The sequence below is a fragment of the Pleurodeles waltl genome, chromosome 9 (genome assembly GCF_031143425.1).
Source record: "Pleurodeles waltl isolate 20211129_DDA chromosome 9, aPleWal1.hap1.20221129, whole genome shotgun sequence".
NCBI classification, from domain to species: Eukaryota; Metazoa; Chordata; class Amphibia; order Caudata; family Salamandridae; genus Pleurodeles; species Pleurodeles waltl.
This window is the reverse complement of record NC_090448.1, coordinates 811,752,036-811,778,128: the sequence shown is the minus strand read 5'-3', so window position 1 is coordinate 811,778,128 and position 26,093 is coordinate 811,752,036. Positions and strand designations below refer to the sequence as shown.

At 43.1% G+C, this 26,093-nt stretch overlaps 1 protein-coding gene across 1 annotated transcript in view; it reads left to right on the top strand.

Moving 5' to 3' along the window:
- LOC138260017 (cdc42 effector protein 2-like) overlaps positions 1-22,675 on the top strand; it is a 61,771-nt gene extending 39,096 nt beyond the window's left edge. Inside the window, exon 2 of the mRNA XM_069208079.1 lies at positions 17,919-22,675. Within this exon, the coding sequence (XP_069064180.1) occupies positions 18,145-18,888 (744 nt within the window). The 5' untranslated portion in view covers positions 17,919-18,144 and the 3' untranslated portion in view covers positions 18,889-22,675. The remainder of the gene's footprint in view (positions 1-17,918) is intronic.
- Positions 22,676-26,093: the final 3,418 nt, after the last annotated feature.

Below are 26,093 nucleotides of genomic sequence, written 5' to 3'. Positions count from 1 at the left end.
GGCGCAAGGAACCAGGGTTGTTAACAAGGAGGTGAACCCTACAGTGAGTAAAGTGTCGACTCCACCCAAGAGATCTGATCCTGCAAAGGCTTGGGCAGGGGAAGAGGGACATTTGGGTGGGGGGGGAAGGGGTTGTTGAAGCGAAACCTGCCTGCAAATACATATGACCATTCCCGGGCCACCTGCCCATCACAGCTCGGAAGACCAGACATCCTCAGCTCAATAGCACTAATAGAGAGGATCTGATGCAAATAATTTATAGATATATTCTCCCTACTAGAGGTATGCCAGGTAGGGCTCGAACTGAAATTTTATGACCAAAAGGAAGAGGACAAGAGGGAAGGATGGAATCTAGTGGTGAAAGGGTCCGTTGAAAATTGGCTATGGTCCTTCAGTACCCTAGCATGTGTGTGTGTGTTTTTTTTTTTTTTTGTAGTAACGTTCCCTCAGAGTGTGGCAGCACTCCTCCTGCATGAGCGAAACACAGGAGGCACAAAGGGACTCGGGGACTCATGGCTCTGTTATGCAAACTTGGCCTGTGATAGACTGGGATCACCAGGATGTTGAGGGTTTCAGGAACCACATGGTAGCAGCCAGGGAAGGTGTGAACGCCCGAGAGCCATCATTCCTCACAACAGGGCCAAAAGGGAGACAAGAAGGGATTCTACAAGGCAACTGAGCAAAGCCCTTTTCAGAGGGGACGCCAGGGAAGGGTTGCAACATTGCCTGCTGGAAATACGATGAGGATGAATGCAAGTGAGGCAGTCCTGTAAATTCAAGAAGTGCTGGGAATCGTTTGAGGATAATCGGCGCGCATGGGGGTTGTGATGTGACAAGCAGAGATGTAGAGACATTCGTATGCTAGGCTTTCTAAGGGGTGGGGGGGGTAGGACCAAGGCATAAGCACAGACCCACATTAATGTGGTGTTCTATAATATGAAGCTGCCAACAGCGAAGGATCCAGCTGGCGCCTTCTATTGCAGGGCATCCATGAAAGGGTGGGGGGTGTTTAGAACTAAAGCGGAAGGATATGTTGCGCTCTATTGATTTCAACATATTGCGTGGGCTGCTCACGGAGCTGGTTAGCGTTTGAAGGCAGGAATTAAAAGTTACACTCTTCATGAGTCATTTATGCTGGTGTTCTTAGAGGCCTAAAACCTTAGTGAGCTAGTAGCTCCCTTCAGGTTCAATCCAGGGATAGTTTGCTTAAGAGGTGAGGATGTACACGTGGGTGAAGGGCACATGCTAATACCCCTATACCACTCCAGGACCGATCAGCAGGCTAAAGGCAAGTATACGTGCTTAGATTTCCTGGAGGACAGCGAGTGCTACCCAGTATACCTCATGAGTGGATACCTGAATCGCGGAGTGCAGATGGGGTGCCAAGTCTTTTGACATGAGGACAGTTCAGTGCGGTCCTTAGGTTGGCTCTGGGCAGGTCAGGCCTCTCCTTCAGGGAGTTTGGGTCACACTAATTTCGCGTAGGTGCCGCAGCAACAACAGTGATGAGCGGGCTTAGTGATACGTGCATAAAATGGAGAGGAGAATGACTTGGTCAGCCTTTGGCGAAGGGACCGTATCTGGCCTCACAGCAGTTGCCCGGTTAATTCGTCCGGCACAACTGGCAGAGCATTAGCACATGCAGCGGTAGAACAAGGCGAAAGTTAAATATCTCCATTGAAAAAAGTGTGCAAAGCTAATGGATGGGGATTCATACAACATGGGCTCAGTATTAAAACCCATGGTTACTACGAGGTAGATGGAGTCTGACTGGGGTGGGTATGAACCGGTTTCTACTGAACATAGTGGGAGCTCTTGAGCAGCTGTGTTTCAGCTAGAAAATGAGGGCAGGTAGCGCGTGGGGGGAGCTGCCTGAGGTTGAAAAACTAGAGGCACTATGACTGAGGCGGCACAGAGGTAAAGCTAGGTTGAGCACAATATCCTTAAAGAGGAGCTGCTTAATTACATGTCCTTGGGATGCTTCACGGCAGAGTTATTGAGGGGTAGGTGAATGGTCAGCAGTGGGGGGGGTCACCTTAGGGTACACACAGCACTTGCAGCTCTGGTCAGGCAAAAGGGCTGCCCACACAAATCTCTGCAGCAAGGTGAAGCCTAAAGGCCGCCTAAGTGCTAGATGCCTACGAGAAGGGGAGGGTACCGCTTAAGGTGCTATAAGGGGGTGCTGTCAAGGCAAAATGGACTAAAGCAGAACCTAGTGTAACAACATCAGATAAGTATGAGCTATGCATGAAGTTTGTGTTGCTCATGGATGTGTTGTTGTTATACTTGGTTTATGTGAATAAACTGCAGCCATCATGTACAAACAGACGTCCTTTGCGTGTAAAGTAAAAGAGGTAAAGGTTAAACAGACAATGGCCTGGGAGCCCCCAGGGGCACTCGCCCTTCTGGGAGGGGTTAGGGTGCTCAGTCAAATGTACATGAAAAACCGCCCGTGGATCACCTGCATTAAAAATGGAGGTCTGTTTGGATCCCAGCAGCCCCACGTGTCCTCTGATTTTTCCGAAGTTAACACGAGTGGCAATTACTTGGTTAAGCAGCTGTTATCACCTCGCTGCTAAAAGTGTACTTATTATTTAATAAATGTATTGAAAAATCTGAATGTTCAATTTGTTGGATTGCCCAGACCGTATGTACCCCATTTCAGAATGTAATCCCTTACCATGCAGTTCACCTTGAGCATTTGGCAGGCCAGTCTCAGCGGAAGCTTTTAGACATTTCCAAACTTCGTCAATACAACATGACATTTAAATGACCTGCAGAGCTCAAGCGCCTGCTTAACAGGCAGAACAATGTTATAAATACTTTTTATTGTCAATAGTGTACTAAATGTACCCTTTTCACAATGCAGCTCATGTTTGAAAAGTGTACAAGCCTTGAATTAACCTCGAGGCTGTCCGTGGCACCTTAATAAACGCGGGCCTGACAGTACTGCATATTCTTGGGTGTGAGGCAGATCCTTCGCAGCAAAAGGGGGTCTTATGTCCCCTTCGCACAATAGTATGTCCCCTTCGCACAAAAGTATGTCGACGTGGCATAACTAGTTCGCACACGATAAACAGGGGGCTCATTAACATGCATCTGGGATACGATACCATTGTTCTCCGAGCTGAAGATACCCCCAGGTTTCAAAATAAGCCGGCTATGAAAGTACTCAAATTATCAAACCTATTCTAATTTATCTCTCTGGAAGATTATAAGGATCTTGTTGCTTTATTTTTTTTTATTGCACATCTGCACAACGATGCATTTTAGGGGCATAAATTAATTGAGCAGAGTGGTGTCCCTTTGGCACAATTTAACTTGAATATATTGACCCATAGAGAACATAATCATGAGAAATTAGTTCAGATGGCCTACAGCGACCACCTAAATGGACGGCTCTGCGCAGAGGAGTGTCTACTTTTCAAACCTCACTTGCCGGCAAAGGGTATAAAAGCCACAGACGTTTAGTTATTCATGTAATAAAGTTCAAAGTATATGGCTCACGCACTCCCTTTTTTGTCGAATCTGTTTTCACCAACAAATCTTTGAAATAATTCTCTGTCTGGAAACGTTGCATTCCACCCTGTTCTGCACATTAGGATGGCTGCCAGAACACCATGATGATGTGCTTGCCTTTCCTTGGCGCAGTCCACCTGGGAGACATTCCACATCTGTTATAAGGAAGAGTGATTGCATGGCCGACACAGTGCCAAATACTAGTGCTCTCTGTGAGGCACGTATCTTATTACTGTGGCGTTCTGTGATGAGAAGTTGAACCGTACCAGCTGCTTGCCCTATAGAGTAAACGAGGCGAAATGCCATGTCATGTGATTAGCCACAGCATAACCACGCTTAGATGCCATTGTCGGGTAACTACAGTTGGCTCAGAAGTGCCAAAACAGGTCATCTTGAAAATCCCAATTCTTGCTTTCCGCTAAAACACCTTTTTAAGTGAGCTCTGGAAGAAGAAAATACAATGCCTTGTGACGCAGTCCAGAATGAGACTGACCAAGTTGAGTGTTTAACCTGCATGCGCACTTCACGCATAAGCATGAAAAAGCATGTCCAGTAGAAGCAAAATGTACGGGTGCTTCCAGCAATGCCATCTAGCGGTTTCTGAATTGCCCACGTGGTTGCTATTTTGTAGGACAAATGGAGCATACATGAAGACATATTAATGGAAGGTTGATTATTTTATTGGTTTGTATAATCCCGCCCTGTGATGCAAAAAACACTTCATAGGGCTGTTCCTCCTCACAAGTCAGGGGTGCATTTTCAGAGCATCCTCATACTGAGACAGAAGTGGTCAAGATGTGTCAGCTTCGGGAACTTCCTCTGATATGTATTCATTGCAGAGATGCCAATAAAATAACCTTATCCTTTAATGAGGTCCTGCCCTATAAGGAGGGTGAGTGATGTGGTCCATTACCCTCACTAACACCCTATACTTTGCAGGGGATGCAGATGTTGTCAGCTATAACTGAATCTCAAAAAGCATGAATTCTTGTACCCAAGCACTCCGCTGACTCAGTAGTGAATAAAAAGTGTACCCTACTTAAATCACTATCTGTAGGGTTTTAAAATACCTGAAAGTATGGGACCTACACCGTGCTCTCATCTAAGAATTACACTTCAGCTGAAGCCATCAGTTTCACACAGATTCCATTGAAGGAAAAAAGCCAGAAATACTTCTTCAGAGGTGGCACACTCTTAGGAACAACATTGATCTGTCATCATGGTCGCACAAGAATCATTAGCGATTCAGGAGCCATTTAAAATTGTTCCTTCTTGAGCAGTCCTTTGGCTGCTAACACACTCCTCTCAAGACTCCATTCACCCTCTTGAATCTACATGTTCTTCAGTAACCATTGTGGCCAGTTACCCCATAGGTGGCTCAAGGCATCACTCCACAGCAGACATCTGCTGGGAGTCGTGAGCACTCACCTGGATGCCGTGTGAATAAAACTGGGGACTGAAGCAAATGCAAGATGATATAAGGCATGTTGTAAAACTCTCGGAGGATAAACAATGTTCCATCTTTTCCATTTCCTTAAGTAGAAAACCTTTTCTTTCCCAGGCCATGCCTCTGCATCACAGGTCATCACGTGCCCTCACAACACACCTGCTTCTTATGATTTACTGTGGGAAGATAATTAGCCAGAGGGGTTCGTGCCCACATGTACAGTTTCATGCACGTTAGCGAATGTATGTGATTAGGCCGACCTCTGACAGAGCTACTACACAGATGTGATCCTACAACCGCTCCAGTGAGAAGGCCTGTGGTGGAACTCCATCCAGTGTTTTTGATCCCGGGTGCGTGAACTTTGTGGCGCTCTCAGTTCTGGACCCCGTTGCTAAAACTTGAAACATTGCACTGAAACTTTACAGGGCAAAGATTTCAGCTGAGAATTTACAGCTGACATGACAATTGTGGTGAGACACAATGTGTTACAAGGTCAATGTTTTCAAACATTGCCTCATTCTGCCTCAGGAAGAGACACATAGTGATCAGTTGCACAATTTAGCATTCCAGATAAGGTAAACTCAGTGTTTCTTTTTTTCTTTTTAAATGGTGTCATATTTTGCTGCTTGGTACACACAACGTTGTTTATTTATGGCTCTAGTATTCCTCTGTAGGACTCTGGGTGCATTATGAAAGGCTCCCCTTTGTATGTAGGGGTGAGATTGCAAAATGAGACCAAAGTTGGTGTGATTATCTTCCGTGATAAGAACTAATAAGCAAAAGTATGATTTAATGTAGAATACTTGTACGCAAACGTGAAGGGCATTTTTTTGGTTTTATGTACCTACTGCTTCAGTATTTTTTTTCCTGATCATTGTCGGTAAGGGCCAGATGTAGCAAATGTTTTTACCCATTCTGTGTCTATGGGAAAAAGTGTTGGTACATATGGCCCTACATTTTTACCCCTGTGATTAAAATACCGTTGTCGAGAAATTTGTAAATTGAAATGGTCTGACAGGCACCATATGCCAAAAACACTTTACTGTCATTTTTACTTGAGTCTTTAGTGACTATATGTAGCCTCCTTGTGGGAGCTGTGTGGCCTAGGTAAATCAAGTTTTGGGTTTTCCTCATTTATGATGAAAAAAACAACCATTTTTAGGACACACCTCCAATAAGACCGATTATGATGCGTATACTACCAGCAGTAAATTTGCCACAGCAGTATTGTGGTAGTAATATGGCAGTTTTGCCTATCAGTGGTCTAGATTGTTCTTTATGGAGTTTTTTTTTTTTTTTTTTTTTTTTTTTTACAGCCAGTGATATTTTTCATTTCCACCAGTAACACAATTATCACTTCTTCTGGTACCAGGCTCATGTTTGGGTGGATGACAAGGACAGTGGCTAAGAGCACATATAGGCGGTCATTCTGACCTCGGCGGTCGCCGCCCGCCAAGCGGGTCCCGCCGAAAGACCGCTCCGTGGTCAAAAGACCGCGGCGGCCATTCCGGCTTTCCCGCTGGGCCAGCGGGCGACCGCCAGAAGACGGCCGGCCCAGCGGGAAAGCCCCTTCAACAATGAAGCCGGCTCCGAATGGAGCCGGCGGAGTTGAAGGGGTTCGACGGGTGCAGTGGCACCCGTCGCGATTTTCAGTGTCTGCAAAGCAGACACTGAAAATCTTTATGGGGCCCTGTTAGGGGGCCCCTGCACTGCCCATGCCAGTGGCATGGGCAGTGCAGGGGCCCCACAACACCCGTTCCCGCCATCCTGTTCCTGGCGGTAATTACCGCCAAGAACAGGATGGCGGGAAGGGGGTCGGAATCCTTGCAGCGCCGCCATGGCGGATTCCCTGGGCGGGAAACCGCCAGTTCCCCTTTTCTGACCGCGGCTTTACCGCCGCGGTCCGAATCGCCCAGGAAGCACCGCCAGCCTGTTGGCGGTGCTTCCGCTGCACTCCGCCCTGACGGTCGGGTCGGAATGACCCCCATAGTTGCTAACTTCTCACTTATTAGTCAAATCCACTGTTACTTTTTAAACTTACTCAGATTTTTCTTGCAGATGGAAGTACTTATATCATCAGAGATGGACTGCTTCTGCTGAGTGAGCCTGAAAGTTACTCAGTCTGTATAGGCTGATATTTCAGTGGTATATTGCAGACCTTAGGCAAACAGTCACAGAAAATGGAATTGGATGAATTAGTGAGTTTCTTACTCTGCTCTTGGTAATCCAAGGCCAAGTTCTTATTATTTCTCAGTGCTTCCAGTTCTTGGTGGGAGAAGATGTGTATTTTTTTTTCTGCTTCACTGCTAGGTAAACACCCTCTAATCCCTGGATGCTGACTTGTGTCATACGTGAATTGGTAGGTACCACACGTCTTCAACTCTGTCTGGGAGAAGTGAAAGAATAGTTTAATTTGGAATGTCCCATTTCATTGGGCCAAGGTATGTAAATAGTTGTATGTCACTCTAGAATGCTCCATGTGGAACCAGAGTTTACCCCTCCTCAAATGAATCTAATCTAGTGATGGAGACAAAAGTCCATTCATAGGGAAATGGGGATACCGAAAGTTGCAGCTACATGGAGTGTTTGAAAGGCAGTTTTCTGGTACCTAATCTGAGACCGTATTTTTCTGCTTAAAGCATCTGCCCGAACTCCGATAATAACAGATCGTATAGGTAGCTCAAATATAGTGTTTACTTTTTCCACTCAACAAGTTGATTACATTTTTATATTATAATATATATATATATATATATATATATATATATATATATATATATGTGTGTGTGTGCCTAGAAACCTTCTTGGTGGTAAGGCAGTGGCAGAACAATTAAGGAACCAAAAAACTCTGTCTAGTGGTACAGATAGAGGCCCCCCCCTTAAGTAAACCAGAACGTTTTCAGTGCACAGCAAAATCCAGATAGTTCTCGATCCTCACAGATTTCTGAGGCAGGCTCTTTTTTTTCGACTGTCATTCACAAAGCTGTGATGTAAATCTTTGAATTCTTCTCTGGTACACTTCCTCTTACCTTTTTTTTTTTAAAGTACATTTCAAGCATTTTAGGGATTTACGACTACCATGAGAACTCACGAGCAAATGTACACTATAGGTTTCCGTGGCTGCTACTACAAACAAAATATACTTGAGTGGCTTATATATTAGCTAATTTTATATCATTATGAATTTCATAGAAAAGAAAGAAAATGCATGTGGGAAACCTCTTCCCTTACACCCTTTTAAAATATTGAGTGTTCCCTTCCCCATTCTGGAAAATCTCATATCCCTGCCTTCGATGTTAGTATAGTTAGAAGGGTGATGGAAAATCTGCCAAGTGTTTGTGGCAACCCAAAAGTGTGTGTTTCTGGCAGTTTAGTGAATTTTGCCTGCCCCCTCTGCTTTTCCTCCTGCAAAACTGTCTACATTCATTCTGGTAGGAATTTTCGTGTCTTGGTGGATTTTCTTCTGTCCTTAAGTGTCCTTTTGATAATCAAAAATTCCACTTATCTTGACAATCTGTATTAGAATTGAATCGCAAATTCTCCTTTTTTGCTCACGTTAATTACTGGCTTAGCAGAGCTCAGAGTTCTTGTTACAGGATGTAGGTATTGGATATCCGCATGTCCCGCAGCTGCATGAAGACTTAGAGGGTCGTGCTGAGGTTATCCACATGCATCCTTACCTGGAAACGTGTCTGTCGCACTAAGAAGATAATCCTACAAAGAGAGATCCTCCGGGCCCAATATAGAAACGACCTTTTTTGTTTTTCTAGAAGTCATCCCCCGACCTTTGAATTTCCACATATATTTTCAACTGAGTTTAACTTGACTTATTCAGGTAGATTTTGTGAGCCGTTTTTCGAAAGAACAGATCCGAGACGTTTCACAAAAGGACTGTGCTTAGGATGGCTAATCGGGATCTGGCGATAGCTGAACAAACATTTTGTGGCTTCAACATAGAACACTTGCTCATAAAGAGTCCATATTGTTAATTGGATTCCCAGACCATATTAATCTCCTAAGTAGGTTAAATATACAGAAAGGACAGTGGAAGTGTTTCTTTATGGCCACATCCATAAATAAACTGAAATAATTATTCTATTAGTTTTTCCAGTTTCTTTATTATTCATTTGTTTTAGGTATTTTTAAAGCACAGATTTTTTTCCCAAACTTTATTGACTTTTCTGAACAGACATATTCATGGTAAGGCACAACATCAATAGAATACATATACAGTAATAGGATGAATAATAATCAGTGACCCTAGCACTCTGGTAAGTAAAATTAGGGTCACAGCTATTGAAATGAGATACAATTGCTGTAACGCAGGAGTAGTACAGAGAAGGGGCATCTCCATTGTCTGTGGTGTAGAGAAGCCTCAAGTAGGCACTGATGTGCAGTAGGAGATGTGAGAGGGTCTGAAGTTTGGAAACATAATCAAACTTCAGCAGAAACAAAAATGCAAAGCCTCTCCTCTATATGAAAAGTACAGTGTCTCATACATCCATAAATTATACATTGAACTGGTTATGCAGAGTAACCAGTGCGGGAGCAAAGGGAGAAGGGTATGTTGGGGGAGAAACGGGTCCATGTCTCATAGCATGTGTCACGTCTGTAGGATGGTGATGGCCCAGGAGTGTTTAACTGAGATTTGCTAGAGGGGGAGAGGACGTGGCTGGGAAGAGGGCGCAATGTGTAACCGCACCATTAGAGGTGTCTGCGCTCTGAGGTGTTTTGGCTGTTAACAGTAAGTAGTTACCCAAGGGCTGCCAAATTCCTTCGGGCTGGAAGTTGGGGGTCCAAGGGAAGCATACAGCTTGCTGGTGGTGTCACAGTATGTCAGACGTTTGAGGCAGTTCTTAACCTGTGGGTAAGCTTTCACTACCCAGTGTACAGCAATCTCTTGTGTGGCTAAGAGGAGGGCCATCGCGGTGTAGTGTTTGATGCTTTTAGGGAGATCCTGGGTGTAGGCTCGCGATGGCTTAGACCAGATTTACTAAGGATTGCTAACATAACGCAGCGCAGAAATCTGCAGTTTTGCCTTGTGCTAAAGGCAAAAAATTATGCAGTTCCGTATTTATTACATATCACATGCCGATAGTCGTATGTCATGCTCATTTTGAAAAATGAAGTGTTTGCCTTGTACCGTTATCCTTTTGTCCATTGTTTGCACCTTCTTCATTCGGCACTAGGATTGCATGAAAGAGCAATTTTGTGTGACTTTAGTTGGTCTGGCTTTACGTGAAATCCTACAGATATTTACACTCTTCTTACCCTGTTATGCCCACTTAGTACAGAATTTTAGAGGTTTCACACTAGGTGACAGAAGGCCGCTACGGTGGACTTGCATCAGTTTCTGGTGCAAACATCCTTTTGCATGGGAAAGCTAATTGATGCTATTTTTGAGCCACTTTGAGTCACATACCATATCGTAGCTTCACATGAGCACCTGTGCTAAGCATTGGTAGATCCGGGCCCTTCCATGCTGAGTTAGGACCATCATTTGGAGAAGTGCTTTTAGAATATATCGTTATATTTTGTATAGTAAAAAAATAACAGAGCCAAGTAATTCTTGTGTTGCAGGAGAGATTGCAATCAATCTGTAAGCTAAAGTATTTGAACAGTGAGCCAGGAGCAGGAGTGGCTAGGGCTAGCATTGCATACATGGACTGGTCTATGTGGTTGCGTGGGTGAGAAGCACGAGCTCAGGCTCTGCGGGAGAGGTTAAAGTTCAGCAACATGCTTGACATCCATGTTTGGGTGACTAGTACATTCCCAGAAGCTCTGCTTTTGCATCAGCTAATGACTGATAGGTTGAGTTGTGTAACGTCAGCGTTCTGATGATTATAAATGGTATACGCAAGGAGCAGTCCCAATTGTTGTAGGTCCAGATAGACCACACGGATGATGTTCCGACAAGCGGGTCTGGAAAGACCCTTTTGTACACAATGTTGTTACTTGCCCAGAAACAATGAGCACCAGTCTAAATACATGTTCTTGTCACTCATTAATGTAAAATCAAGATGCCTGCTTCTCATTACATTTTCAGCAGATTCTCATTGAAATGCTAAGGCTGGGGATTAAAATAAAAAATGCAGGTGTTTTTAAAATGAGCACATACTGAGGAAAGGAAACGGATGCCTCTCTCTCAAAAGGTACTGGATCAGAATTGGGTGAAGCTCTTTTCACTTATTATGGAGTAATGTCATCCTAGTCGTGACATATAGAGGTATTATTGGAGTGAAAATTCTTGTAATGTTTCTTCTGGACTGACTGATCTTTTGCAGTCGAGAGAATCTGTTCATTTTGTTTTTGGAAGCTTGGCATAGAGCAATCAAAAGTGCCAAAAGGAAGCGCCAACATTACATGCTGGTAAATAAATCTGCTCAGAGGTGACATGTTGGACGCATACATGTCTGAGGTATTTGTACATTGTGAACCTAGCTGGTAGGCAGCAGTGTTCCTTACAGGGTCAAAAGCAAATATTGAGTCAGATTGTCATGGTCCTGGAGTGTGGAAGTAGATTGTTACGGGTGTTTTGATGCAGTGCTCCCAAATGATTTGTCATTAGCTCTTAGGAAAATTGGAGCACCTTTGGGTCGCTCCTGATGGATACAGGGTGTTGATCCAGATTGTACAGATGACTAAGGCCAGTTGCAATTTTTTGGGGTACTTTTTTTCTCGAATCTGATTATGTCCTGGCAGCAGGTGTGCCAACGGTTACTGGATGTGGCCACATGTAGCTATATAAGCCAATTGTGGATGCTATATAACAATACAGGTGGTTTCCAAGAACGATATGATCTTTTGTACCATAATGGAGAGTTGAAAGTTTGTTTTTTACCCCTTTTCTTTTTTATGTGAAGAAGATTGACAGCGAGTCACTCACCTGTTTTATTTGCTGTGTTCGCTATAGAGCGAATATAAACCTTCATTTTACAAGTTTATGCTTCTCAGATTCTAGGCAAGAACCAGGCATTTTTGATGTTCATCCAACTCCTACTTTGGTTCTACAAGTAGAGAAGTGTGCAGGCAGCATTAGCATACATCTGAAGTTGGATTATCTCCGGGCCTGTGTTCTTGCTCTTGGCCCAAGAGGCATGTTTAAGACTTGAATTGGCTGGGAGTTTCAGGTCTTTGCTTGTGGAGATGGGGGTCTTATCTTTCCCAGCTGCTTCCCTCATGGTCACCAGGACAACTCACCATGAAGACACCAGAACACTGTAGAATGACTGTTCTGCCAGCAGCTGATGTTGCCAAGAGGCTGACTTGAAACACCGTAGGAGGGTGTGCCACAAAGGGAGCCCCACCTCAACTTTGCTTGACGCAGTCCAGGTTTTCCCAGCCCTCTCACTCTTACTGGGCTGCTACGATAGGTCAGTGAGGGATGTCCAGCTGCTGAGACTGGTGTCAGCCTACAAATTATTGTTTCAAGTCCTCATTTACCACCATTGTATTCGCCCTTTCATTCATCCATGGTTAATAAAATGAGAAACAGTGAACTGAGGTAATGAGAACAGCTGCCTTTTGCAACATTTCAAACCTTTAAACTTCTGTCTCTAAGCACTGCGTTAAGCACTGCACTGTCACATATGAATTGTTGAAGTGCCTACACAAAGTGAAATAGGCTGAACTCTTGGACAAAGCAGTCCAAAGAGCAGGGTCAGGGTTGGGCTTAAAATGTAGCTTAGCAAATATTATTTGTGTTCCATAGCTGCACGCTCACAATCGTTTCCTGTAACCCATGACCTTCCCAGGGTTCCCAGGCGGGCTTCCGGGCCCTTTGCAATCAGAGCATCCACACAAGCTTTAAAATGAAATGATCTTTTAAAAGAGCACAACTTGAAGAAAGCTGAGTGGTGGATTTGGGGAGAGAAGCCAGCGCTGCTTCAGACGCTTGGTTGTGTCCTTACTGTTCTTTTACTGTTAGGCGGGAGTGCAAGGCCCATCCTATTTCTCGCTCTTTGCCCCCTTTCCCCAGTCATACGGGATGCAGATCTCCATTTAAGGTAAACTGGAAAGTTTAACTGATTTCATATGAAAAGCTATAAACACTGAGTTTTGGTTCAATAATTACACAAACCGTTTGCTGATGTCTCCACGGAACAAACTGTTCCTCTGCACTGTCCCAAATTTATACGAGTTAATATATTACCATCAGATGGTAGAGCGCTGCACAGAAACAACCACGTTTTTTTAATAACTTTCTATGTTATCCAAATCCTTTCTTTTTGTAAAGGTTTATGTTGATACTTTAAAATTGTTAGAATATCACCAATTCACCAGTGGCGTAATGCAAAGTGATTCGTCCCCCTCCCTTCTTAGTAGACTGTATAGAGGGGCCCAAGGTTGCCCATATCTCAGATATTCATTGGCCCAAAGACAGCTCGGACCCCCCTGAGACTGAGAAACCGGGTAATTCACCCACACGTTTTTTTACTGCATAGTCCTGGCATATAGAGTGATAAGTGTCAGCGCTTTAAGTGTTGTTACAGGAAGTTGAGGAAAAACATATACAGGGCAAACCTAGTGAAAATCTCACTGTGGCCGACCGGGCAGTCTCAGATGCTGATGTTCTGAGGAGTGGGCAAACCACAACCCACGCAGTGCTCCATGTTACTGAGGAACTTTGTTTCTAGTCCTAGTCTTTCATTTAAAAATGCAGTGCATTCACTGACTTCAATATGCCCCTCATCATCAACTGTAGCACCTTCATCGTCCTTGGAGACCTGAAGTTTCACTTGGAAGACCGCTTTGATCAAAACTTTACGACCCTACTTGAACACCTTGACCTCACCCAGCACATCGAATGACCCACCTGCACTGCCATACACCTGAGCAACATCGCAGTCAAACCAGAAGCAATGACTTGGATAGACCAAATCAGCTTCAACATTCCCACCCCACCACAGAGCTATCACCACTGGACCCGCCCACTGCAGTTGGAAAAATACCACAGAGGAGGACTAGGCTTCTGCCCACTTCGCGTACATGTTTGAACACACCAGCAGGCTGCATGAAGCCATCAAGAACTACAAAAGCTAGATCACTGCATGCACCCATACTCTCTCCCTTCAAGCAAAACCTAACATTAAGAGTAAGAAAACAGGCCAGTTGGTACATAGTAAAACTCAGAATGGCAAAAAAGTCAGTGCAAGCATCTGGAGCACAAGTGGAGAACAAACCAAGACACCACGGACAAAGGAATCTTCAAATCCACCCTAAGACGTTACCACCAGCTAATCGGTATTAAGTGACCAGCTCTCACAGATTGAATCAGCTGCAAAATTAACAGCAGCAGGAAATGTTGGCTGTCACCCCAAAGGTTTTACCACGCCTCCAGCTGCCACCAGCATCATCACCCCAGGAACTCTGCAACAAACTTTTGATGTTCTTCCGCAACAAAATCAAATCCATTTACAGCAACTTCAACCCTCAACTGGACCCCACCTCCCTTGCAACTGCACTTTCTCATACATCGCTCCTAAAGTGTGTAACAACCTTCCATTTCACATCAGTGTCTTTCCTTCTTGAATTCTGAAAAAAGCTGAAGACCTGGCTTTTCAATTAACCCGGCCCTTGGCAAGGCTAAACGCACACACCAGCATAGCACCAGTATAACCTCACTGGTCATTGTGTGTTTTACAAATATACATAGCCTAGCATTGCATAAAATTCTGGGAGCCACAGCCCTCCGTTTAGTTGAATGACTGGGAATTTCATACCTGAAAATAATGTTTGTAAAAGTAAAGGTCCGGACTAGGAAAGGGTCTGCTCTCAGTTTTCCTGTCAAGTGAGAGCTATGTATGGTCCACCTGTAGGTGCCATAACACGAACATCATCTCTTATACACTGTTTTGTTTTCAGTTGCATTTTTTTTATTAGCATTTGTAAAGTGCCTTCTACCTTAGGACACCCTATTAATTTGTGAGTTGCACACCTTTTTCACAAGATTATTGAACTAACATTCTTCACTTATGGTTGGTTTATTAAAGTTTTTTTCAGTGTATTGTTTTAGAAACGGGTTGTGTTGATTAATGTGAAAGTAGGAGTGCAGTCCAGGTAAAAGATCTTTGTAGTGTGGTATGTGAAAGGATAGATGTAACAAAGGACTATACCATTTTAGATTAGGTATACTAGACCGTGCATGTGCTGTATTTTTCGAGGTGTATTGTGGCTTAATCAGAACATAGAGGCATTAGTGACCAGCTACTGCTGACTATTGGTTGGATATCATTGTCACACTCCTTTGCCTGCTTTTTATTTGTGTCCCAGCTTATCAATCTTGTGTTTGTCCCTTCCAAGGAGCATTGCCTCTTCGCAATCTCTTTCAATGTTTCAGCCATGCTGCACAGCTTTGCAGATGTTGATAGTTCACAAATGCGGGACATATTTGCTTTGTCAGTGCTTGTTTTCGTTAAGATGGATGGTTTGTTCTCCATTGTCCCGCCTGTTCAGATTACGTTTTAGAAGGCATGTCCAAATCTGGTATATAGCTAAAGGTGTGAAGCTAATTTATCTGAATCGTTCTAAGACACTTTGGGGAAAGAGTGGAGTTGTCAAACAAAACTCAAACTATGTGACGTAAAATGACTAAGACTCTTCAAATTCAGAAAAAGAAATATAAACATGGAAGAGTGTACAAAAGTGTTCAAAAAAGTATTGGGGGAAAAAGAGAGTGTACCTCAGTGATTAGTCACCACAAACAATTATCAGGACAAAATGACAATTCTTGGCAGACCACAAACTCTGCTACAATAAAACTTGTGGACACTCTTTACACAGTCCACTTTCTTGTCAAAAGAAGTCTGGCATGACTACCAGCTACTAGACTTTGTCGATGCATGTTGTTTCATGTTGTTGGGAAATCTGCCTTGCTTTTGTCAACGTAAATGAAACATTGCCTAAAAGTAAAAATAATGTTGGTTTGAAAAAGCTTACAATGCCATTGGAGTCCCAAGCACTGAAGGCAGTTACTTTGTGTGGGTGTGCTCCTTGGGAGAAAGCAGAATGTCCAAATTGGCAGTGAAGACAGCCAATGGTTGGAGTGGGATGACCCATTGCCCCATGCTGCATGCTATAGTGGGTTCAAGAAAAATATAAATGACGCAGTAACTGATAAGTTGCTGAAGACTGCTGGTTTAAAATGGCCTCTAAGCGAGTTGATTATACAAATCGTTTTAGTCAAATCAAAAGGTCTTTGTTAATGGCATACCTAAAAAAAAAACTATTGGTGTCAATTTTCTGGCCTTCTATTAATGTTGAATTTTCCTGCCTGAGAAGTCTAATGCAGAAGTAGGAGCGGAAATAGGAAGCAGGTGTAGCCATGTAAGTGAATCTTTAACTATCTTTAACTATTGCATATTTGTGTGTTGCAAAATATGTACATGTAACCATCCCTGAAGTGAGACCCACACGGCTGCCCCACAGTAGTTGTATTACATCGTATGCAAAACAAGTCACAGGTGAATCCATTTTTCCTGTTTCTCAAATGTCCCAGGCTTTTAAGTTGCAATCCCAGTGACGCTCAAACATGATGGAGACACTTTCCATTTTCCTTTGAAATAAGTGACCAACATTTCCGGTAATGAACTTTTTATGGTCGGAACAGCCCCTTTTGAGCTTGTCACAGCATTACTCGCGGAAATGGTTGGAAACCATACCCTGGACTACCCAAATGGTATTAAGCTGTTCTGGAGAGGGCAGATTGTAAACCATTCTAATGCTTAATAACATCAGTAAAAATGACTTTCGTGGGAACTCGTCCAACCTCCGAATGAAAGTAATTACTAGAATGTCCACTTCGCTCTGTTAACTTAAAACTTCTTAGGATCCGATGTGTTAGTCTAGGTTCTCCAACCTTTTTTTTTTTTGCAATAAGAGCTCCTTATGTACAATTAAAAGCATAGCGAGCTACTGATATTAGTATTGTGCTAACTGATATTAGTATTGTGCTAATAGTGACCACGTCAGACAAGATTACATTGGTGTTCTACCCGTGCAAGATTACCAACAGTTATTACCTCGGCAAGGCTGCCAGCAGTAATGTGAAAATGGCCTTATTAATTTGGAATGCAACTACAAGTTTACACTACAGTCATAGCCTAAATGCCCCCGCACCAACATAATAATTGTAGTTATGTATCACCAATGCCTCGTGATTGAGGACTCGAACATCTGCTTTAAATATATTTTGGAAATCCAACCATTTGTCTCCAAACATCAGCGAAGCACATGAGTTCTGAAAATAGATTTGTGTCTTAAATGCCCACTTTTCAATTTTGGGATACATGTATTAACTCAACCAAGCATAAGCTTCTATTCTAGTAGGCTGGGCTGCACACTGGTGACTTACTTCCAGGTGGCTAGAGAGCTACTGGCTGGAGAAGAGTGAAATGAGAGTGAACCAAGCCCACAATACCCAGAGTGAAATAGGATGTTGCATGGAAGCTCGAGACTGGAAACAGTGTCTGTGATGACTAGTATTAAAGTGGCCACCCTGGTCTTTACACATTCAGAATTGCTGTATGTGACTGGATAGGGTTCCATAGCACTGAAATTGATTCTGTTATTTTTTTTTTCTCTCTGTGTGCTGTCCTTTTTCAGCTAATCTCTCAGCTTTCTTTAGTCTCCACTTCTACTCTTTTGAAAACAAGTGTTCTTTACTCCTAAAACATCTCATCTGTATTCTTACATAGGGCTGCTGCAACCCCCACAGCCTAGTTTCTTGTATTGGAAACAAAGCTAATTAGTTGAGCATTGCAGCAAATTGCAAGTGTGTGGTCGCATCCATTTAGTAAATGTTATTTGAAAAATGTTGTATTCACTGATGCTCTATTTTTATATCTGTTGTCAGGCTTTAATGTAATCCAGTTTCTAGTTGTCTTTGTTGCTGAAATGTTGTGTCAATGAATACTTCAATATCCAAACTAATTATCCTTTTATCCTTTTGCAGTAAAATTACAAAAGAAGATCCTTTAGCTGGTGGATTGTAGACTTTCACTTGCGAAGAGGTGTAGCTGTGTAAGTCAAGAAGGACATTGGTGGTGCAATAGATCTGAAAGCCTGACGTTCCTTTAGTGCTTCAGCATCAATACTCTAAACTCAAAGTTGGAGCACCTGTTTTTTGGAAAGGTTTTGAATCCATCATTGGGATCCTTGAATACAGACACACTGCCAAGATGCCAGCTAAGACCCCCATGTATTTAAAAACCTCCACTCCCAAAAGGGGTAAAAAGTTAAAGCTTCGAGATGTCCTGTCTAGTGAGATGATAAGTCCGCCACTTGGTGATTTCCGTCACAGCGCTCATATTGGATTGGATGGAGAAGGTGATATGTTCGGAGAACTCTCCTTCTTACAAGGAAAATATGACCTCCTTCCGAACCTTTCCAGGAAGTTCACTTTCCAGAGAACGGAAGGCAGTCTTGATGAAGAGTATGACAAGTGTTCACCCTCCGGAGGCTACAGATCGTTCCTGAAGAGTGCAGTGTCACTTCCTGTTTTCAGTGGTATTCAAAACCAAGACCCGGCCCCACCCAAACCTCCCAGGTTGCACCTAGAAGAAGCCCCTGGCCATAGGACCATGTCTGTCAGCGGCAGAGAGACCTCCTTCCACAGCAATGAGGAAATGTCCTTTTCTTCCATTTCACACCACGAACAGATAAACTCCTTCCCCTCGTCAGCTGCCTCGTTCTCTTCCTCAGAGGATTCACTGTCATGCAGTAAAGAACCAGATTATAGCCAGAGTTTCGGCTTGAGCACTACCTCTGCCTACAACAACACAGACAACTTGTGCAATCTTGAGACTGACATGCCAAAATCAGAATCACTTTTAGGACTGGATCTAGATCTGGGGCCTTCTATCCTAGATGATGTGCTTCGAATTATGGATGATTACAAGACACAAGACACCAAGGAGCTATAAGACTCATAGGAACTGCTATCCCTATTTATTTGAGAAAGTATATGCTTAACAGTATAAGCTGCACGATTGATCGGACATGGGTGGAAATACCCTGTGCTTTACATAGGATGCACATGGATATGTTTTACTCTAAAAGCTGACGTCATGTCTCTCATAAAGAGAAACATTCTGCTCGTTCTTATTTTGGAGCGCCTATAGCTGTAATCATCTCATACTACTCAGTCCATCTTGTGAGTCACTACATGACTTTCCTTCAGGAGTCCAAGTCCTCAGCTGATGTTCATTTCTTAAACTATAACCAAAAAAATATCTGAACATAAGTGTATTTTTTATGGTTCATTTTCTGGTGGCGGGTTTGTAATGTGGAATGCAGCCCAATACTGACATTTTTTGCATTTTTTTTTTTCCAAAACCTTGGATTCGTACAATAAATGCAAGAAGTTCCCAAGAACTCGAGGCTGCCAAACCCTCTGGAGAAGCCATTTTTTCAGTTGATTGAGAACTGTTACTGGAACAAATGTATCTTGCTGATTCTGTGCTCTCATGAGATTATGTAAGAATGAGGTTTTTTTTAATGAACATATTGCAATCGTCTGACATCATTAGCTGTTGGGAGTTTTGGCATTAGGGTTGTGTACTCAGCAATGCCTTCATCGGGTAGAGCCATAAAAATAATAGTACAGATGGCAACGTTCAGTTTACCCAAAACTGGGAACTCGTCAGTGTCTTGTTGATTCAAGCGTACACAATGAAGGCAACGAGATAGGCAGTATATATGTTTTTTGTAACTTTCTCTGCCAAAGACCTAGACTTTTATTTCTTTAAGATGGCATTCATCCACTTTACTTGTCAACACTACTGCTTCACAATGTGAGTTAGAGGCAGTGGGAAGTCAGTGTAGGGTATCACACCTGGTGTAGGAGTTCATTTGTCCCTGCCTAGATCAGAATTCGTCTCCCTCCCAGTGGCTTCCTTGTGGGGTGCAGTGCACTATTGCAAAGAGCTAGAATGATGTTGTTCTAAATGAAGATTCTTCCAAGTCAGATCTGGTAGTGCGGTACCAGAATGTCGTTGTCAGAATATCCTCTGACTTAATCATCGTATTTTAACAATAGCCTACAAAAACATCGCCCCATGGGAATTAATAGTTGAAAATCTACACATTGTGGACGATATGTAAGACCAGATATTTGTCTGCCAAAATTTATGTATGTGCTATCCTTGCAAACATCGAATGTATTCTGAAAATACACTGGATACGAGGGAAGTTATCGCACCTGTGCAGTTTAAGAAAACTGTTCACAGCACATCAAGCAAGCTTAGTACAGGTGGGTGTAGCACGACCACTGTCGCCCAACAAGTACTCGAACTCTGGGTGATTAACCTAATATCAAGCTGTTTGTGGTATTTAGGTTGCCCTTATCACTTTATCTCCTAACTTTGTCCTTAGAATTCTGATAGAGACTGAAAATGACGTGTTTCTTGAGTTGGTTAGCAGACAACCTTAAAACGCTAACCTAGGAATGCAGACTAGTCTGCCCTCTCCCTGCTCTGCCTTCCACCCACTCGTAAACCCACACAAGCGCCTCTTTGTCCACGGAATAATCGCAAGCATGACATCAGCAGGTTTCCTCGAGATGTGGATATTTCCTGCTTGGCACAGTTTCACATGAGAGTCTGCAATCTTGGCAGTGCCAAGAGTGGGATTGAGGCATTTCATTCTTTCTCGCTTTGATACGATGAAAGTTCATCTGCCACAACATAAACCCGGTTGTCTCTTAAAAATACGCTGGGCTTCTGCATAAATGCTATTTTAATTTGTTACAAAGGAGGATATATATATATATATACCATAACCAGTGTCTAAGCTGAATTATTGCAGGAAATATCACTGGGTGCATAACTTCTACGCCTCTGCAGGCACATGTTACCAGGCTTTGCTGTTCTTGCATGGCTAGCCTTCTGTCAGTGTTATCTGTCACTCCCACATACTGAAGCCTGAAAGTAGTCCTTTGTCTGGTGGGAGGGGTTATTTCTACATCGGATGGCACCCCCTCACTTCAGACTCGGGGCTTGATAACAGCAGTGTATACCGGTGATTCTGAGCTGTGTGCAATGTCCCCAAAGTGCATTTAGCCAGAAACACACCTGCTGTAATATGCCCTGGGAAGAATCATTGCACAGAGGCCAAACGTGGTAATCGAGCGCACAAAGTCTGATTCTGCATGTAATGCTCCCTTGGAGTGATGGGATAGTGACGAGCCCGGTAAACCCCACACCATGCACCATCCATGTTTACCGGTGCGCTATTAACACACAGACTAATGGCCAGAAGTAACGAGGCCGGCAGTTGGAAGCGAAGAGTACTATTGATAAGCAGCAACAGGACAAGGGGTGGGCATTTCCTGTTTTCAGGGTCTAGCCCTCATCGCAATGCAAGTCAAAGGCTCCCAACAAAACGAGAGTACCAGTAAGTGTCCAGAGGATGGAGAAGGTGAGAGTGAAAGGGTTGTACAAGGATTTTTATGGCTTCCAGCCAGGAAAGTAGGCTTTTTGGGGGGGTATTTTGTGAAGATGGTTTAAATAGGTTTATTTTGTATTCATTTAAACCGAGGTTCTCCTTTTTAGTAAAGACTGGGTTACTGAGGACGATTGTGGTGGGTGAGGAATTTTGATGTTGTTGAAATTCTGGGGTTTGGAACTTCTCAAATGAAGAACAAGGGATGGCTTTTCTTTAACGCCTTGCATGCTGGTGACTCGTGCAAAACCTGCAGTTCTTACACAAAACCTAGCATGACCCCAAAATGAATGTGTCCCATGATGCCTGGAATTAAGCCACGTTTTTGTCAGATTGACTTCAGACCCTTATTATGACTGAATTTTTAATTTCAACAGTGATCTATAACCGAGTTACCGGCCTCATCAGAATTAGAAGGTCTTTTGATCTGGATTTCTTGTCTTTCATTATTTGTCTTCACCTCTTAAAAGCAGAGCTTCTCCAGGTGATCAGTTAGTAGTAACATGACGAATAACCGTGGACCCAGGGTCCGGGATTACTCATTCTCAGTAATGGGGTCCACAGGGTATTATACATAATATTCGGTACTCGAGGCAGAGAGTACTGGTTATAATCTTGTGAAGAGGCCATGGGGCTGATTCAGTGCTTCAGCTGACCTGCTTCTGAGCAGTGACAGCCACCTGTTTAGTACAAATGACTGATTATGTTTGTGTGCGGCTAGCAGAGTTAGCGCGATGGATGGTTTGCGTTGTAAGTATGTACATAGTTCTCAGTAGAAGGGCCAGAGTTTAAATGGATGTGGTGACACTGGTGAAAAGATGATTGAGAGCATCCCTGGAGATTGTTCAGGTCTTCATTCAGTGTTCGATTGGAAATACCTGCAGTATACTAAAAAAAAGTCACTACTAATTAAGCTTTATTTTTGCTAACCCAGTCTTTAACCTGATGGATGCAGGAAGTTATTCCTTCTGCAGTCATTAAGTCCACAAAAAAGGTGTACAGTTCCCACTCTTCAAGCTCAGCATTTTGAATGTGACATGAAAGCTATTGATACTTTGGATAATAGATGTGTACATGTAGCAGACGAGTAACACTACGTGCAAAAAACGTTTATTAAAAAACATACGTGCATTTTGGTCACTTTCTTGTTGCTTTTTGGTACCTTCTGCTTCTTCCATTGTACTGAGCCACCACCCTTGTTAAAAACATTTCCATGTTCTCTTTGAATTATTTTGTAAATAATAATAAAGCTTTTGTTTTGTAATCCTGTGTCGGCTTCATGTGTTGTCGGTCAAGCATTGGCATGTTGAAATGAGAATTGAGTTCATATTTAAACAAGTATTAGCAAAGCCAATATGTCTGGCTTCAGAATCGACTGGCTTTTGCAGTATTTGTTTTTAAACTTTTCCAGTTTTGGATTTATACAAGTAGTGAAGTTTGAGAAATTTGTGAAGTTTAAAAATGCAATTTTGAACATCCCAAATCAATGGCCGAGTCGGCCTCACTGATAATTGAACATCTGACCTCAAATCATCCACACATTTCTACAGTTGAAACATTAACACTGAGATGCCTTCATGCCTCTGTCTCCCTTAAAAGCTATCAGCTAGTGAGATGGTTCAGTAGATTGAGGAGGATGTTGTAAAGATCTGTGTATCCAGCATACATTAGCGCCGGGTTCTCCAACCTTTTCTGTAATAAGAGCTAATTACGTTTAATGAAAATCTCCCCCCACCCCCCCATCTACTGATATTAGTGGTGGAGTAGTGACCACATCAGACAAGTTTACATTAGAGGCCACTATCTGCAAGATATGAGCAGTGATCACCTTAACTCAATAGGCATGTTTGCTTGCAGTAACGTAATAAAACGCCTTTTCAATGTAGAATGTCTCTACCTCTGTAGTGCAAAACTGCTGTACCTGCAATGCCCCTAGCACCAAGGTAATTAATATTAGTATTAGGTCTCCACAGTGACGTATGACTTATCACGTAAATGTCAGCTTTTAATATATTTTTTTACATTCAGCTTTTCTCAAAAACTCTGCATATATGGTCTGAAAATACATACATTTTCGTCTCAAATAGACACGTTTGAATTGTGGTAAACTACATTGGTTCAACCAAGCTAAAATGTTGAACTGAAAAGGCTAAGCTGAACACAGGAGAGCTACACATAGCTAGCTGGAGAGCTACCAGTAGTTTACAAGCTATTCATTGGAGAAGCCTGCATTAGCGTATAGTACTGATGGTTTGTTCGTGTTTTTTGCTGTGGAGCACTGTGTGTTTTTTGGTATTTGCATGTTACAGAGGTGTGTGGGTTGCAGGGTTCATTCCTAGTTCAATTTAAAAAAAACACAACTGAGTGGGGTCATACATTTATGACTCCGATACAGGTTTAACCTGCAGGTCAAGCTTTCTAATCCTTGTAAGATACTCACCACTTATACAAAGAGGTAAATCTGGGCCCAGATTTACTAAATTTGTGTCAGGGGTGCTGGTAGGATTGAGGAATAGTCAATCACTCGTCAAGGCAAGACATTACATTTCAACCTGCCGGGGGGGGTAGACTACCCTGAAATGTTCCCCTTTCCCTGTATGGCAACTTTCTCCTGTCGACAAGCTTAGAACATGTCAGTCTTCATTATGCCTTTGCACATTGCCTTGAAAAAACTTGCTGGCAACGTTACCAGAGAGAAACAATATCGGCTGCGTTCCTGACCTGCATTGATTATTGATGACTCTGTCTGAACATGCATATACACCACTAACAGAATAAAGGGGAAACCTTCAATAATGAAGATGTGAGAAACTCCTCAACAGAAATAAAAGTGGAAGAATGCCGAGATAAGACTCAACTGTTAAACTGAATGTAGGGTGACAGACTTTGGTGTATTCACTTGCACTAAGTACTCTGAGCAGTGCAAACCTAAGTGTCAACCCAGACCTTCCCAAATGAACATAGCTTAGTCCTCTTCTGGTCTAACTACCAGTTCATCCTGCAATGCAGTGTCAGGAGGCCCCAATTTAGAGGTCTTCCTAATATCAATGTGGGCCCCTGTGGCAGCCAGCTGTCTTAAAGAGGCGTGTCTGTATGCACTGGTTTCAGGATTCGACCTATAGCTGGATTCCATGGATGTCTGTAGCCTTGGTTGTTGGTGTTCCAATGGAGTCTGTAACTCACTTGTGTATATCTCTTTGATCTCTGTATCACTTTAAAGAAGGCCTGCTTTTGGGTTGTGAATAGTTATCATATTTGAGTCTGAGGATAGTTGACCCTGGGCTACTAACCAAAACATTTCTGAAACTAAAGACCTAGGGAATCTAGGACGGTGTGGCTTGCAAGAATGGAAGCAAGTCCTTGCCCAAAATGCCATGCAAATGTCAGGAGTATCCAGAAAGCAATTTCCTCTCAGTGTCTACAAGAGATGGCTGTATTGAGTTTGGATTTCCTTTTTAATAAGTGCCCAATGTGGTTTTCAACCCTACTGGCTAGGCAGATTGGAAATAATCCCCCCCAGTCTCCCTCTCTAGAAAGGCAGACATATTGGGGGCTGTGTTGTGCCCCGATGGCAAGGAGGGCTGGCACTAACCCCATTCATTACTTTAAAAATCCATTGTGTCTACTTGTGCTTTCTTCCCCTAGCTGAACAGATTGGGGGTAAACCCCCTAATCTGCATTCATATGGTGGTGCATCCTGCAGTTTTTAGGGTCTAGCCCCTCACCTTTCATAGTATGCAAAGATCCTTTGTGTTTAGTCTGTCTTTCTGACCTGCTGGAGCATGCAGATTGAAGTAAACCTAACCCACCCTCCAGGAGGGCACAAATACTGTCTGTGCACAAGGGCTGGGAGGCAGGGTAGGAGGAGGACTTCAAATCGATGCCTGGAAGGTTTAGGTCCTCCAGGTCCTTCATAATACACATTCTTGGTGTCATCTACTGTTTTCTCTCACTCACTGTCCCCCATGGAGACCGATCAGGTGTCCATGATCCCTCTGATTAAGGCCTACTTGGCGAAGGTTACACAGGTGGCAACTTCTGGCTCTCAGATGTTGTTAGATATATCCACCAAAACCACTGTGTTACTGGAACAGTCTGTCTGGTGAAAAGTTTTGAAGATAAATGGGGGAACTCAGTTTATGTCATTGGACTTGAATTAAATTGGATAGCCACCTGGATGAGAATAATGCAAATTAGTTGATACGTTGGGAATAAGAAAGATGCTCCACTACAAAGCTATCTCTACTTCAGTTAAAGATTAGGGAGCTAATAATAATATTGTCACTGCAAACTGATTTTAACCCTTCAAATGGGGAAACCCATCAGTCCGTGTCTACGTCTGCTACAGTACCTTTGGAGGGCAGAATGAGCAGATCACTTTCTCTCAATGGGCTGCAAAGATGCTCTTGATACGTGCACTGGAAGACCTCGATGAACATGCCACCTGCCTTGCAGGTAACAAAGGAATGGGGGTACCTAGACTGGAGCAATATCTCAGAAGGCTGGAAGACAATGCCCTCATTATGAGTCTAGCAGAGAGGAATTGTCCACTGGAATGACCCTCAATGTGATCAATAATGACACGGTGTTTGCCCAGTTGCTGGAATACCTGAAGCAATTTTACTGGCTGCAAATCGAGATCTGTAAAACTGCTATAGAGTTTGTAGCAACAACAGCCATTACTTTT